The sequence below is a fragment of the Eschrichtius robustus genome, chromosome 11 (genome assembly GCF_028021215.1).
Source record: "Eschrichtius robustus isolate mEscRob2 chromosome 11, mEscRob2.pri, whole genome shotgun sequence".
Lineage (NCBI taxonomy): Eukaryota > Metazoa > Chordata > Mammalia > Artiodactyla > Eschrichtiidae > Eschrichtius > Eschrichtius robustus.
Window position 1 is genome coordinate 99,637,220 of NC_090834.1, and position 16,012 is coordinate 99,653,231.

At 53.7% G+C, this 16,012-nt stretch overlaps 1 protein-coding gene across 1 annotated transcript in view; it reads left to right on the plus strand.

The window, feature by feature from the left end:
- The window catches only part of CREB3L1 (cAMP responsive element binding protein 3 like 1), a 35,742-nt gene extending 22,531 nt beyond the window's left edge, over positions 1-13,211 (plus strand). Inside the window, exons 3-12 of the mRNA XM_068554892.1 lie at positions 134-318; positions 2,959-3,037; positions 5,232-5,389; positions 6,042-6,191; positions 6,318-6,376; positions 6,564-6,632; positions 8,644-8,743; positions 9,669-9,795; positions 12,025-12,292; positions 12,479-13,211. Of these exons, the coding sequence (XP_068410993.1) occupies positions 134-318; positions 2,959-3,037; positions 5,232-5,389; positions 6,042-6,191; positions 6,318-6,376; positions 6,564-6,632; positions 8,644-8,743; positions 9,669-9,795; positions 12,025-12,292; positions 12,479-12,515 (1,232 nt within the window). The 3' untranslated portion in view covers positions 12,516-13,211. The remainder of the gene's footprint in view (positions 1-133; positions 319-2,958; positions 3,038-5,231; positions 5,390-6,041; positions 6,192-6,317; positions 6,377-6,563; positions 6,633-8,643; positions 8,744-9,668; positions 9,796-12,024; positions 12,293-12,478) is intronic.
- Positions 13,212-16,012: the final 2,801 nt, after the last annotated feature.

Below are 16,012 nucleotides of genomic sequence, written 5' to 3' on the forward strand. Positions count from 1 at the left end.
TTTTCCGCCTGCCTCCTGGTATACCCTAGCATCTCTCCACAGTCCTGTCCAGAGCAGCTCCAAGGGGCCAGGAGAGGGGCTGAGCCCTCTGCTCTAGGAGTCCCCTGAGCCTGGGTCCTGCCCCCTTCCCTAGATGTGGAACACGGAGCGTGGGTGCTGGGACACAAACTGTGCTCGGTCATGGTGAAGCAGGAGCAGAGCCCGGAGCTGCCCGTGGACCCTCTGGCTGCCTCCTCAGCCATGGCTGCCGCTGCTGCCATGGCCACCACCCCGCTGCTGGGCCTCAGCCCCCTGACCAGGCTGCCCATCCCCCACCAGGTGAGCCTGGGGACTGTTAGTAGGGGCTGAGGGAGGGAGGAGGGATGATGGGTCTCTGTGGGAAGGGCAATCCAAAGCCCTGTGCACACAGGGGCTCTGTGAACAGGGAGCAATGTGACCCTCAGGACTGAGAGTCGGAACTCCCAGACCAGGCCCCTGCCCATCCCTTGGGCCATCCCTTCACCATCCTAGAACGGGCTCAAACCACAGCACCCTCGGAATAAGCTGGGGCCCTCACTGTGTGGAGAAGAAAGATGACAGGGACCCAGGTAGGGCTGGGCATCAGGGGCCCAGTCCAGGGTCTCAGGGAAGGAGACAGCCCAGGCCATTTAATTTTCTCAAAGTGTCTGGATTTTTAAAAAGGAAGAAACACCTAAATGGAAATATAAAAATTATGCCATATTTCAATTGTTTATATTCATGAGATGAATATTTTTAACCCACACCCTCATGCCAGCCCTCACCCCCGTGGATGTATAGATAAGAGCAGTCGGCTATAAATCCAAAGTTGACATCCCAGACCCCTGGCTCCTGGGAGAGGCCCTGACTGGGTCCCAGCTCTGCTCTCACTTGTGCTCTGGGCATGTTGCCTTCCCTGTTTTTTCCTCAGCTTCCTTCTCTGTAAAATGGGAGCATGAACTACTGCTAAGGGGGTCCTACCCCTGAGTCTACAGCCTGAGGGTTACCTTGAAATCCCTAGAGTCAAGGTTTGGCTGGCACTGCCCCCTGCTGGCCACGCAGCTCACCTGATCAAAATGTACGGGACCAAAAGTGAGAAAGGTCAGCCCCTCCTACTCCACCAGGGACCTGAGGATTCAGGGTTGGCTGCAAATGGGGAGGATCTTTTGGGACCACCTCTAGGGCTGGCTCTGCGACGACTCAGCCCTCGCCATAGCAGGAAGGGAAGGCATGACGGCAGCGGCAGCCAGGGTCTTGGATGCTGGGCTCATGCCTCAGAGAAGTAAACTGAGGCGGAAGGGGTTAAGCAACTTGCCCCACATTGCACAGTCAGAAGCAATGGAGCTGCATTCCAAACTCAGCCGCCAGACCCCGGAGCCCACACTTTCCACTCTAGTGAGGCCACGACCCCCTAGTGGAAGGCACAGGAACCAGGAGTTGGTATGACAATGATGAACGTGTGACCCACATGAGAGCTGTCACCCTATTGCGTCACAGTCCCTTCATCTGTCACTTGAGGCCTGAGCTGGGATGTAGACCAGGGAATCTCCAAGGTCCCTGCCAGCCTTAACCTCCTGGGATTCTTACTCACCTGCCTAAATTTGGGATTCTGGGTGGTCCCACCCACGATATCATGACCTCTCTGCTGGCTGCAAACCTGGAGAGGAGAGATGGCCCTGAAATCAAACACCCAACACAGTGCCTTCTCAAAGAGAACACCCCTTGTATGTGTGTTGGTCCTTGTGTGTAGGAAGCCATGCCTGTTGATGTCCTTTCTGGAACAGCAAGTTGGGATGGCATAAAGAAATAGGAATGCATGTTTATTTAAAGCATTAATCTAATTCTATCAGTCCCTTGCTTAAAAACCCATTAGGGGCTCCTCATTGTTTCAAACTTCTTTGTCTGGATTCTACTCACCCCCTCCTCACGCCCTCCCCCCAGATCTTCTGGTCTTGTTTCTCACCACTCCACCTCTGACACACACCCCTACACTCTGGACACCCTTAATACTTGCAGTTTCCAGATCTAGCTGTGCTCTGTCTGGCCTCTGTGCCTTTGCAGATGCTTTTCCCTCTTCTTGGAATGCCTCTCCCCTCATCTACGTCCTGTCCCATCCTTTATCTGGAATACTCCTATTTATACATCAGGACTCAAACTTCAGCTGCTCAGGGAGCTTTCTCTGGGCCCCCAGCCAGTTAATGCCTCCTTTGTCTGTGCTGTTGTTACCACTCATTGAACAACTACGATCTGCCAGACATTACCTCCAGTCCTCACGGCAACCCACATGGGCTCACAGTCAGTGTAGGGCCAGCCTCCACCAAAAAGATGGCCCTGGCCTCAGAGGCTGCAGGAGGCCCTCCTTCTCTGAGCTTAGAGGCTAAACAATGCTACTTGGCCACCATTCTCTTTTCTTAGGTCTACTTGACTTCTCTAAGCACGAGAACTTGCCTCTGCTCCTCTGGAATGTGCCTGGAACCCTGGGCCCAGATACTTTCTTTTTTTTTTTTTTTTTTAGATGTTATTCCTGAAGTACGCCTCCTATTTCTTTTTAAATTTATTTATTTATTTCTTTATTTTTGGCTGTGTTGGGTCTTCGTTTCTCTGCGAGGGCTTTCTCTAGTTGCGACGAGCGGGGGCCACTCTTCATCGCGGCATGCGGGCCTCTCACTGTCGCGGCCTCTCTTGTTGCGGAGCACAGGCTCCAGACGCGCAGGCTCAGTAGTTGTGGCTCACGGGCCTAGTTGCTCCGTGGCATGTGGGATCTTCCCAGACCAGGGCTCGAACCCGTGTCCCCTGCATTGGCAGGCAGACTCTCAACCACTGCGCCACGAGGGAAGCCCCAGATACTTTCTTAATGCTGCAGGGCAGACCCCCAGGCCCAGGGAGAGAGGGAGGTTGGATGGCATGGTGGGGACGGGCCCCCCGGGGCAGCTGACGGAGCTGGACCTGTCTCTTCCTCAGGCCCCGGGAGAGATGACTCAGCTGCCAGTGATCAAAGCAGAGCCTCAGGAGGTAAACCAGTTCCTCAAAGTGACACCAGGTAAGTGTGTCCAGAGAGGGACTCTTCCTCTCCAGTCTTGGGCAGACCGCATTGTCTTTTTTTTTTTTAATTTATATTTATTTTTGGCTGCGTTGAGACTGTTGCTGCACACAGGCTCTCTCTAGTTGCGGCGAGTGGGGGCTACTCTTCGTTGTGGTGCGCGGGCTTCTCATTGCGGTGGCTTCTGTTGTTGCAGAGCATGGGCTCTAGGGTGCACGGGCTTCAGTAGTTGTGGCACTCAGGCTCAGTAGTTGTGGCACAGGGCTCTACAGCGCAGGCTCAGTAGTTGTGGCACACGGGCCTAGTTGCTCCAGTTGCTCCGCGGCATGTGGGCTCATCCCTGATCAGGGCTCGAACCCGTGTCCCCTGCAGTGGCAGGCGGATTCTTAACCACTGCGCCACCAGGGAAGCCCAGACCGCATTCTTTACTCCCTTGGTCCAGCCCACCCATCTCCCTCGACACCTCCCATCTCTCCCCAGAATATTCTCTCTTTCCCACCCTGCCCATTCTCCATCCCTCCAGTCCCCTTCTTACACAATCTACAGCTGTCATCACTATTATCAACACCTTCTCACTCCTCCCATCATTCATTAATTGAAGTCCACTCTATAGCCATCAGTCCATCCATCCATCCATCCATCCATCCATCTACTCATTTATCCATCTATCTGTCCATCCATCCATCTATCCATTTATCCATCCATCCAACTAGAGTTCACTGGGCATCTCCTAGTCCCAGGAGCTGGGGAAGCAGAGAGAGAAGACAGTCCCTGTACCCAAGTAGATCACAGAGTGGTGTGAGCCACAGACAAACCACCAATTACACAGCAGTGATATGGATTAAAGATGGCAGATCCCCAGGAAGCCTTGAAAGCACATCCCCAGACCTGACAGGGGAGAAGAGAACAGAGGAAGCTTCTTGGATTGACCAGAAAGAGAAAGGGCTAACTGAATCTTTCCAGCCCCACCTCATTAATTCATCAGACATTGATTAAGCATCTACTGTGCTTATTCAGGCCCTGGACTAAGTACCACAAGGTTTAGAAAGATGAATAAGGCCCAAGTTCCACCCTCAAGTTGGTCCCAGCCTCTGAGAGAAGATACAGAATTAACAGGAGGTAGAAAGGGACCAGTGTGAAAACACCTTACATTGTAGAGTGCCCTTCAATTCATAAAGCGTGTTCCCATACATTAGCCCATTGCATCCTCCTGGCTCCATGCAAGGAGTCCTTTCACCCCCATTCAGCAGGAAAGTGAGGCTGGGAGAGGTTAAGTAAACATAACTATAGGTCACACAGTTGTGGGGTGCAACAGTCAAGACTTGAACTCAGGTCTCTCTGAGTCTAAGTTCAGTGGTCTTTACAGTCTGGCATCCATAATAGGCAAATGAGAGCCAAAGAAGGGAGAGGGGACTCCTGCAGGAGGCAGTCATGGGCCGAGCCCGGAAGGATGCAATGCTTCCTCCTGCCAGCCTCAGCCCGGCTCTGCGGTGCAGTCAGCTTCAGATTCCCGCACCTGGACTTAAATCTGTGCATTCAGTGCTGGCCTGGGAGCTCTCCCTGCAGCAAGGCTCTTGGTCATCTTGGCTCTGCTCAGGCCTCTTCCTGACCACCTGCAGAGCGTCAATCTTCCTGATGCTGTGGCCTCAGAGGGGCAGCACAGAAGGCATGCTGGGGAGAGCAGTGCTCCTGGTGGGTCTGCTGAAAGCCCAGTGCCTGCTGTCCTGTTACCCTGAGGTTGAAAATGGACACCCTGGGGTTTTGCAGTGGAAAGAAAGGGACAGAGGCTGCGGCTTGCCCAGCCTGATCCCCATGGGTCTTGCTATGGGCAGACTCCAGTCACCTCCTGGGGTTGCCAAGTTGGAGGCTCAAAGATCCTGAGCCCTGTGAAGTCAGGGGTAGGGGAGGGACCCCAAGAATCCAGCCTCTGTGATATCCCCACCGAGAACCAGGCTTAATGGAGCCAGGCTTCTGTGGAGTCAGAGATGGGGTGGCACTCAGGAATTGTCTTCTGGGACATCAGCTCGTCTTTCTGACATGGCAGAGGGGCTTCTGATGTTATAGCGGTCAAGGCCCCAGCAGCCAATCCCACAGTCAGTCCGGGCTGGCTTAGGCCCATGCCATGCTGAACTCTGATTGTGCGACCAGAGCTGGGGCGCCACCCTGCTAACCTGGCTTCTCCTGCTCTCCCCAGAGGACCTGGTGCAGATGCCTCCGACGCCCCCCAGCAGCCATGGCAGCGACAGTGACGGCTCCCAGAGTCCCCGCTCTCTGCCCCCCTCCAGCCCCATCCGGCCCATGGCCCGCTCCTCCACAGCCATCTCCACCTCCCCCCTCCTCACTGCCCCTCACGTAAGCAGCTGGGGGTGGATTGACCCTAGAGTCAAGGAATTGAGTGCCTGGGGAGCCCTAAGCCTGATCCCCACCCCCATCAGAATTCAGAGAGGTGCCTGCCCGGAAGACGGGAGTGACAATCTTTTAATCGTGCCTTGGGGTAAATAGGAAACAGGCAGAGAGTCCAAGAGGCCTGCCGAACGCACACTATTGCAGAGCCAGGACTAGAACTTGACATTCCTCACCTTCAAGGGGACGGCCCAGGCTGCCCCCAAAGAGCACTGTTTGGAGAACAATGTTCAGGAGGCCCGGAATCCACTGGGATGGGTGTGGAACCTCCCAAGTCAAGAGGTGGTGGGTGTCTGAGGTGGGTGCTGCTTAGGGGGCCCTGGACAAGTAAGCTTTGAGGCTGTGGGTTCCAGGATGGGATCTCAGGACCACCCCACCCCCAGCAATATACTGAGGGCCAAACATGCCAGGCTCCCAGCAACGTCCTGAGCACTTGATACATGTTATTGGATTTAATTCAGATCTGCCCCTTTTTCAGATGAGGAGACTGAGGCTCAGTGAGTTGAGTGCCTTGCCCAGGTCATGCGAAGAGTAAATGGCAGAGCTTGAATTTGAATGCAGGGCTGTCTGGTTCCTAACTATCATGTCCCCCTTCCCACAGAAATTACAGGGGACGTCAGGGCCACTGCTCCTGACGGAGGAGGAAAAGCGCACCCTGATTGCTGAGGGCTACCCCATCCCCACGAAACTCCCCCTCACCAAAGCTGAGGAGAAGGCCTTAAAGAGGGTCCGGAGGAAAATCAAGAACAAGGTAAAGCGTGAGCCAGACCCTGCGCCTGCCCTGGGGCTCCCCTGGTGATGCCAGCCCTGAAGTTGGGGAGCCCCAGGAAGTGGATATGCAGTGTGGTAACTCCTGTCTGGGGGCTTCCCCCTCTAGATCTCGGCCCAGGAGAGCCGCCGTAAGAAGAAGGAGTACGTGGAGTGTCTAGAAAAGAAGTAAGTGGTCTTGGGCAGGTGGGCGGCTCGGGTGGCCTGGGCCCCACTCCCCAGCCCGGCCTGCTCTCCCCAGCCCTCTCTCACAGGGGTGGGGGGCACGGGGACTAGGATGCTGGTGGGCAGGGCTAAGGGGGCAGCAGTGAGTCTGGGGGCTGCCCCTGAGCCTGTGCCTGCTTGGCCACCGCAGGGTGGAGACCTTTACATCCGAGAACAACGAACTGTGGAAGAAGGTGGAGACCCTGGAGAATGCCAACAGGTGGGTGGTGCCACCTGCGTCCCCCCGGCCCCTGCCCTTCTGCAGCCAGTGCCTGGCTATGGCATAGCTCTGGGAGGCAGGAGAGAGGAGAGGTCACTGAGTTCAGGATGATGGGAACCCCAGAAACAGGGGATCTGCAGCCTGGGACCCTCAGTTTCCCATCTAGATACCAGACAGGGCTGGTGAGGTGCTTAAACGTGATGATACAGACCAGCACAGCAGCAGCCCCTGGGAACTTGTTAGAAATGCTTATTCTCAGGCCTCATGCCAGGCCTATTGAATCAGGAACTCCAGGGGGAGGGTTCAATGATCTGTGTTTTAATAAGCCCTCCAGGTAATTCTGATGCACCCTGAAGTTAGAACCTACCGGTGTACATGCTTGCCACCCAAAGCGAGTTTCTCAGACCAGCAGCATTAGCATCACGTGGGGGCTTGTTAGAAATGCAGAATTTCAGGGGACTTCCCTGGTGGTCCAGTGGTTAAGATTTGCCTCCCAATGCAGGGGGCGTGGGTTCAATCCCTGTTCGGGGAGCTAAGATCCCACATGTCTCGCGGCCAAAAAACCAAAACATAAAACAGAAGCAATATTGTAACAAATTCAATAAAGACTTTAAAAATGATCCACATCAAAAAAATCTTAAAAAAAAAAAAAAAAAAAGAAAGAAAGAAAGAAATGCAGAATCTCGGGACTCTCCCCAGACTTACTGAATCAGAATCTGCATTTCAACAATATCCTTGGGTGATTCACCTGCACAATTAAGCTTGAGAAACATTAGTATGGAACCCGCACAGGATCTGGCATGCAGTAGCCACGTAAAGTCACAACTCTGGGTGCCATTTTTGTGATCCTGGAAAAACTGTTACGTACACCTCTCTGGGCCCCAGTTTCTCTGTCTAAATGGAGATGATAGAAGCAGTATCTCCCAGGATTCATGTGACGATGTGATGAAACCTAGCAAGTAAAGGGCCAGCACTGTCCTTGGCATTTGAGAATGTTCCATTCATGTTAGCTTTTCTTCTTCGTTTTTTCTTGTTATTATTCTGAATTCTTGATAGTGACCAGCCATGAGCCCACAGTAGGTTTGTGGGAGTGATAATTGTTTGCTGGGAGTAATTAAAATAACAGACAACAGCTAGTATGTAGCAGGTGCTCAACAGAAGGCTTTTTCCTTCTTCCTTCTCCCCCAGCTTCTCCAGCGGGATCCAGCCACTCCCCTGATTGACCTGGAGAATGCCCCCCTGACTCAGGGATAGGGGGCGGGAGCCCTCACCACTCACCCCCTTCCTCTGGCCCAGATTCCTCCCTAGTCCCAAATAGGGCGAGGCCCTTGGAGCTGTTTCGCCACCTGCTGTACATTCTGGGAACTGCAACCCCACCGACAGGCTGGGTGGAGGAAAGAGAGAACTAAACATTTGTTCACCGAGGGTGGGCTGGGCACCCTCTGTGGGTACCCAGAGGATTTCTCGCCGGGAGGGACCCAGTCCTTGCCCTCAGGGAGCCCACAGTTAGCGAAGGAGACTGACATAGACATAGACATAAATAAACGAAGTGTTACAGGTGCTGTGATAAAAGCAAAAACAGCAACAAAATTAACGAAACTGGTAGCTACCATTTCCTGGACACTTGCTCCTCACCATGTACCAGGCAGCTTGCCAGACGTGTCCTTCGTATCAGCTCAAGGTGCCGTGGATACAAAGGAGGGAGGGTCAGTTTAGCTGTGGCTGGTGCAGGGTAAGAAAAAGAAAGTGGCCTCAGCTGAGGTGGTCCAGGCTCGCCTCCAGCCGCCCCTTTGGCCAGGAGCGTCACGGGGCACCCCTGAGCCTCCATAGGGTGCCCCAGCCGCACCACAGAGGAGCCACGCGAGAGGTGACCTTTTCTGTCTTGACTGAAACGGGCACCTGGCGTGGAAGCCAAGTCTGGAGGCTGCCCAGCTCCTCCCCGGGAGAGCTCCCTGAGGCAGAGATTCCTGCTGGGTCAGAACCTGCCAGGTGACCGCTGTGCCCTCCTCAGGACCCTGCTCCAGCAGCTGCAGAAACTCCAGACTCTGGTCACCAACAAGATCTCCAGACCTTACAAGATGGCTGCCACCCAGACTGGGACCTGCCTCATGGTAGGTGCTGTTCCCTCACTGCAGGGCCACAGGAGGACAGGTCTTCCCCAGGCTGGCTTTCTACGGGGGGCGGTGGGCAGAGCTTCGAGGGCCTGGCCATATTGTGGGCAGTGTCACCAGAGTAAACCATCCTAGTACCTGGTGCACTGGCTCCAGCAGACCCCAGCCTCTTTCCCCAAGTCCATGGACCCTTCCAGAACATGACCTTCCCTGACCAGTTCTAACACGGTGTGGATGTGTAGTGACTCACGTGAACTCAGCTAGAGGATGGCAGGACAAGTCCCGTGAGGAGGCAGCTTCTGCAGGCCCAGTGGAGTGGAGTGATGGGCCTGGGGGCATGCGGGGAAGTATGGACCTGGTTCTTTCTGGCATGGAGGGTGGGTGCCTAGGCTGTGGCTCAGGCCTCTGCTAGCCCCTCTTCCACATTTCCTGGAGCTGTACAGCCTGTTGCCTCCTGGCTAATCACTCCCCAGGCCCTCCGAGATCCTCAAGCTGTCAGGTGGCAAACCCCAGTAGAGGCAGGGGTTAGTTTGGGCTCTGTGACTCTTAACCTCCTCCTGCTGGCCCGCCTTCCTGGGAATCCTGCTGGGAATCTGGTGTGAAGATACGTCCCCCTCCCTTGCCCCAATCTCAGCCTCCTCCCACACCTACCCCTTCCTTCCCTTCCTGATTCCTCCACCCCATAGGTGATAACCACATTGGCCAATTCCCCCTCTTTTCTAGCACTGCCTGGGGCAGCCCCCCTACAGTGGGCTGAGATGTCCCGACAGCCTCTACCTTCTCCTCCACCACGTGCAGGAGGTGGTTGGCTCTGGGAGCAGCTTTCCTGGAAAAATATTGAGCCTTTTGCCCCCATTGGCTCGGGGGCAGGGGGAGGATTGGGGTGGCCAAGGTTGCAGCCCCTCCGCTCTCTCTCCACTACCAGGTGGCAGCCTTGTGCTTTGTCCTGGTGCTGGGCTCCCTCGTGCCCTGCCTCCCTGAGTTCTCCTCCGGCTCCCAGACTGTGAAGGAAGACCCCATGGCCACTGACAGCGTCTACACTGCCAGTCAGAGTGAGTGCTCTGAGCCAGGCTGCCTTCCCCCCATGCCAGCCCCAACTTCTGGGCAGAAGCCAGACATAAGAGAGGAGCCAGGTTTGGGGCTGGCGCCGTCTCATTCTACCTCCTCATTTTGCAGATGGGGAAACTGAGTCCCCCAAAGGGTCTATGATGTGTTCAATGTTAGTTATAGAATTAGGACTACAGTGAAGAGCCCCTGATTCCCAGCCCACCCAGGCATGGCTTGCGGGGGTAGGTTTAGGGAATAACAGGAATGTTTCCACCCTAGCCCCCATGTATTATGGTGCCAGTTGGTAGGGACATCTGCTAAGCACCATCAGTATTTTACAACTGGGATAGCAAATCAGTTTCAGCTCCAGGGACATTTTCCATAAGACAGTGGTGGCTGCCTGAAGCATTGTGTTAAGAAGGACTCTGAGGCACCATTCAGGATCAACAGGAAGGAGTGCCAGGATCCACTGGTAATGTCTGCCATGGGCAGAGGCAGGGTAGTGGTAGTGTGGGCTGAGATAGTTACCATCCCACAGGGGACTGTGAGGATCGTTAAGAGCATAGAGCTTCAGAGTCAGTCATATCTGCCACTCACTCACTGCGTCACCTCAGGCATGTGTCTTAAGCACACTAAATTTCAATTTCTTTACCTTGAAAATGGGAGTTACAAGTTCCACACTTCCTGAGCACATTTGTTGTGAAGACTAAATGACATGGTGCACAAAGGCCGTTAGCACAGTGCCTGGTACACAGCAGACACCTACTAAATGAACACAGTCGCTTCCTTTTTGATGAGCTCACAAGAGGAGAGAAAAGATACAACACACAGGAGCAAGGGGAGAACTGGTATAGGGTGCAGCAAAGAATAGTATGGGCTTCCAGAAGCAGAGGTTACTTCAGATAGACCTACGGAGGAACTTCCACACAGTCCCTCATCATTTACCAGGAGTGAGTTATCCAGCAGGACAGGAGGAGGAAGAGGAAACAGATGGGAGGTCAGAGAGAGAGGAGCTGGGGAGGGGTGAGTTTCAAGAAGGAGGGATACTGCAGGGAGGATGAGCTAAGCCTGCAGGGCCTTGAGGGGAGGAAGCAGCGTGGGGAGGGTTAGGGGAAGAGGAAGCAGAGGCGGGGAGTGAAAACCACTCCCTGGACCAGAGCAGCCTGAGAAGGAGAGAACAGGTCAGTTACTAAGGGAGGTGGGTGGCAGGGATGTAAGGTCTTGAGAGCCATGTGTCCATTTTCCCAAGGCCTGAGTGGCCTATGTGTGTTGGGAGGTATAGGGAACCTTGGAGAGGAAGGAATGGAAATGGTCCGGGGGGCGGGGGTGGCTGGGGTTAGGGGGAGAGAGAGAGAGTGTTGATGGACAAAACCAGAGTCAGAGGAGCCAGAGGAGCGAGGGAATGAATGAGCCCCTCGGAGCGAACGCAGTGGATTTCAGGCCCAGTGTCGGCAGGGCGAAGAGGAAGAGATGACCTCTGGAGCAGGCTGGCTTTCAGAGCTGGTGCACCGCACAGCTCCAGGGGCTCCGCTCACATAGACTGTGAGATCCGGGCCCTGAGAGTGAGAAGGGAGGTGGTGGGTCCTGGAGTCAGGCATACCTGGGTTTGCATCTCACCTTCAGTGCAGACTAGCCTGGGACAGTGTGCCTGGCAACCTGGAGCCTCAATTACCTGTTCCATGAAATGGAGCTAAAACTATCTCATTCCAAGAGTTTCTGTCAATGATTTGATATAGGTTAAAGGATGCCTACAATGCCTGGCACATGATAGATATCCAAAAAATGTGTTTTCTTTTTTTTTTTTTTCATTTCCCTGGAGGGCAAATTAGGGCCTAGAACGGGAAAAAGATTTATTCAAGGTCTCACAGAAAGTGAGTGGTACAATAGGATCAGAACCCAGGTCTCAGATGCCCCAGCCCAGTACCCTCTGCTTAGGAAGATCTAACTTTCTCTGAGTGCAGTTTCAATCATTCTATTATCTCATTTAAACCTCACATCAACGGGAGGTTGGCCCTTGTATTCCTATTTTACAGATGAGCAAACTGAGGCTCAGAAAGGTGAAAGCAAAGGCATGACTTACCTGCAGTCACACAGCTCAGAATTGCTAGAGCTGGGATTCAGATCCAGGCCCGTAAGATTCCAGGGCCCAGGTCCTTAAACACCAGGCCCTGAATGTGGCCTGGATGGGGAGGGAGCCTCTTGGCACCGTGGCTCACCCTGAGCTCCTTCTCCAGTGCCCTCCCGAAGCCTCCTGTTCTATGATGAGGGGGCAGGCTCGTGGGAGGATGGCCGCAGCGCCCTGCTGCCCGTGGAGCCCCCGGATGGCTGGGAGATCAAGCCCGGGGGGCCGGCGGAGCAGCGACCCCAGGACCACCTGCAGCATGACCACCTGGACAGCACCCACGAGACCAGCAAGTACCTGAGTGAGGCCTGGCCCAAGGACGTCGGTAGAAACAGCACCAGTCCTGACTTCTCCCACCCTAAGGAGTGGTTCCACGAGAGGTGGGTGGGTGACCCCTTCCCTTCCTGGGGTCCCAGGCTCCCCCCGCCCTCTGCCTGCCCCCGGTCCCCATGTCCTCAGCCACACCCTCCCAAGGCCCCGTCCCTCCTGTGTCCAGATCCAGCTTGCAGAGGGGCGAGAGGGTCCTCCCTGGACAGAGTCACCCCTGATTTCTCTTCTCTCTCTAGGGATCTGGGCCCCAACACCACCATCAAACTCTCCTAGGCCGTGCCAAGACGCAGGACACAGGACGTACCCTCTGGCACTCAGAAGAGGGGTTGTCTTGCTCACTAACCCGGATCCGGCTAGTACCCCTGCCCCCTGGGGTCCGTCTTCCCCTCAACCCACCTTTGCCCCAGATCTTGACTGGGGCCTCTCCTCTCCCCGCACATTTGGACTGTCCCCTTAGGCCAACCGCTCTGTTCTCACCACCACTCCACAGCCATCCGTCCTTCTCAGATAAACCACTCACTGGGTTACCTTTCTCATAACGACCAACAGGACCACTGCCTCCCTGCCCCAGCCCCGCCACACACACACACACACACACACACACACACACACACACACGTCAACAGACCGACACACACACCCCACCCCTCCCCCCACTGTACAGAGACCAAGAACAGAAATTGTTTGTAAATAATGAACCTTATTTTTTATTATTGCCAATCCCTAAGATATTGTATTTTACAAGTCTCCCTCCGACCTTCACCTCTCCCTTGTTTTATATTTTATGAAGTTAGTGCGGGCTTTGCTGCTCCCTGGCCCAGGAAAGAGGGTCCCCCCCACCCCTCACCTGGCCTCCCCCTGCCGCTGCCCAAGCCGCTGGGCCTTTTTAATTGCCAAACTGCTTCACCCATCAGCTCAGCACATGCTTTAAGAAGGCATAAGTAAAAAAAAAAAAAGATGCAGCATCAATTCCTGACTTTGTGCCTTTCTTCACGGTTGGGCTGGGGGCAGGGGCGGGGCGTGGGACTGAAGGATGAAGGAGTAAGAAGGGTAAGTTGATTTTATATTCTGACTGGAGGCGATTGGGGGTGAGGGGTTTGAGAAAGCATTTGCGTTGAGTTCCCTCTTCCAGCCAGGTGCAGAGTTCAAACTAGATGGTCAAAGAATTCTGCAGCAATTCCCCCACCCCAAGGCTCCTCCAAGTACTTACTATTGCTGAGTATGGAAGCAGAAAGGCATATAAGCCACCCAGATGGCCTTTAGGGGGTGGTAACTGCGATAACGAGCACCTAGGGTGGCCAGGCGCTGCACCAGGCACTGTACACGCCGTACTCAGGTTGGTCCTCCTAAGACCTGCCAATTTCTTGGTTCTTGTATCCTTTGCTTCAGCTGGATTAAAAGCACAGGCTTCAGAGTAAGAAGAACTGTGTTTGGCTACTGGAGCTGCCACTTGCTAGCTATGTGTGGTGGGCAGAATTCCAGTATGACTCCAAGGTTCCTGCCCCCTGGCATACACACTCTGTTTCATCCCTTCCCCTAAGGTCTGGAGGGGACCTGCGAATGTGAGGGGATGTCACTCCCATAATTAGGTGACCTTTTATGGAAAAAGTAAAGGGATTTTGCAGGTGTAAGTAAGGTCCCAAATCAGTTGATTCTGAGTTCATTAAAAAGGAGGTTATCCTGGGTGGGCCTGACCTAATCAGGTGAGAGCCATTAAAAGAGGGACTGAGCCCTTCCTGAAGGGATAGTCTCCTGCTGGCCTTGAAGAAGCAAACAGCCATACTGTGGTGAACCACATGGAGAGGTCGGCCTCTAGGCGCTGAAGACCTCATGCTGTGGTGGCAAGGCATTGGATTCTGCCAACAACCTGAGCAGCTTGGAAGAGGGCCTCAGCTCCAGATGAGACCCCAGCCCAGCCAACACCTGGACTGCCACCTGGTGAGAGCCTGAGCACAGGACCCAGCTGAGCTGTACCCAGATATGAGCCATGGACACTGAGATCATACATGTGTTGTTTTAAGCCATGTTTGTAGTAATTCGTTATGCAGTGTAGGAAACTAAGACACTGCGTAACCCGAACCTCTCTGAGCCTCCACTTCTCTGTTTGTAAAAAGAGGCTGTAACTAAGATTCAGTACATGAGGCTGTTGTAGGGATTCAATGAGGTAAATCATATAAGGTGTTTAGAACAGGGCCCAACGTACACTGGCTCTGAGAAAGATTAGCTGTGCATTTAGAGGCAGTATCAATACAGTGAGCTAAGGGCCAAGCTAGGGGTGCTATTATAAGCACAGAGGAGGGTGCCTCACCCAGACAAGCAGTAAGGGCTTCCTGGAAGAGGTGACATGAAGGACTGTTGGAAATAGGCAGGAGAGAGAAAGGGGCATTCCAGAAAGAAACAGCCTGGGCTAAGGCCTCAAAGGTGGGAGAGAGAGCAGGAAAACTTCAAGAAAACCTCAAATAGTTCAGAACAGCCAGAAGGTAAAGGGCAAGGATGCTGAGAACTGAGGCTGGAGAGTGATCAGGGCCCAGATCCAGAAGGGCCTTGAATGCCTTGCTCTGGCATTTGGACTTTATCATGCAGGCGTGATACTTTCATACTCGGAAGAAGGGGCCTGGTGGTGGGGATGGCGCCTGGGCCAGCCGCCCACCAGAGGAAAAGATGGAGAAGACCAGACAGAACTATGGAGCCTCAGAATTGGCCTCCAAGGGACTTCCCTGGTGGTCCAGTGGTAAAGACTTTGCCTTCCAATGCAGGGGGTGCGGGTTCGATCCCTGCTTGGGGAGCTAGGATCCCACATGCCTTGAGGCCAAATAACCAAAACATAAAACAGAAGCAGTATTGTAACAAATTCAATAAAGACTTTAAAAATGGTCCACGTCAAAAAAAAAAAAAATCTTTAAAAAAAAAAAAGAATTGGCCTTCAAGCCCCATCCTCTATCCTCCTCCTCCCACAGCCTCATCTTGACCACTTGATGGGGACCTCATTGCCTGCTGCTGGGCATCAGTTTTAACTGCTAGAATACGCAGGCCTTTGCAGCAAGGCCATTAAAGTCTGGGCTCTGGGCCAAAGCTATGATGATTATTAACAATAACTTTTAGCACACCCCCTTTCCTGATTGATTCATCCATTCTCTCTATTAGTCATTCAACAAACTGCCTTCAAAGGTCCCCCAGGCTTGTGGAGGAGGCTGGGGAGTAAACCAGTCATCACAGCCGGTGTGACGGAGGGGTGTACAGGATGCTAAGGAAATGCAGAAGAATGTCATGTAATTCAGATTCTGTGGGTCAGGGAGGGCAACTTGGACTGAGTCTTAAAGGATGGGTAGGAGTTGGCGAGGTACAGAAGGGGTTAGGGTGTTTGGGGTGGAGAAAATGTCAGGTGCAGACACAGAGCCATGAAAAGCAGGGCCAGGACCGGGGTGAGGCAAGGGGGTGATTAGCGTGCAAAATTTAAGGAGGCACTTGTACAGCCCTGAGAGTGAGTACCTCCTTAAATTTGGCACCCTAGGAGCCCCAACTTGCTTCACCCTCATCCCAGCCCTGATAGAAAGTAGGGCCCTTGCAGGGATCTAAAGAAAGAACATTTTATCCTGAAGGTGATAGAGAGCCGCTGAATATTTTTAAGCCGGAGTGTGAGATAATCACATTTGCCTGTCCTGGGGCTCTGCAGGGGGGTATAGCGAAGATGAGACAGATTCCGGAGATAATTAGAAGGAATTATCAACAGGCTTTGACAGCAAATTGGCTGTGGAGTGCAAGAGGGAGGG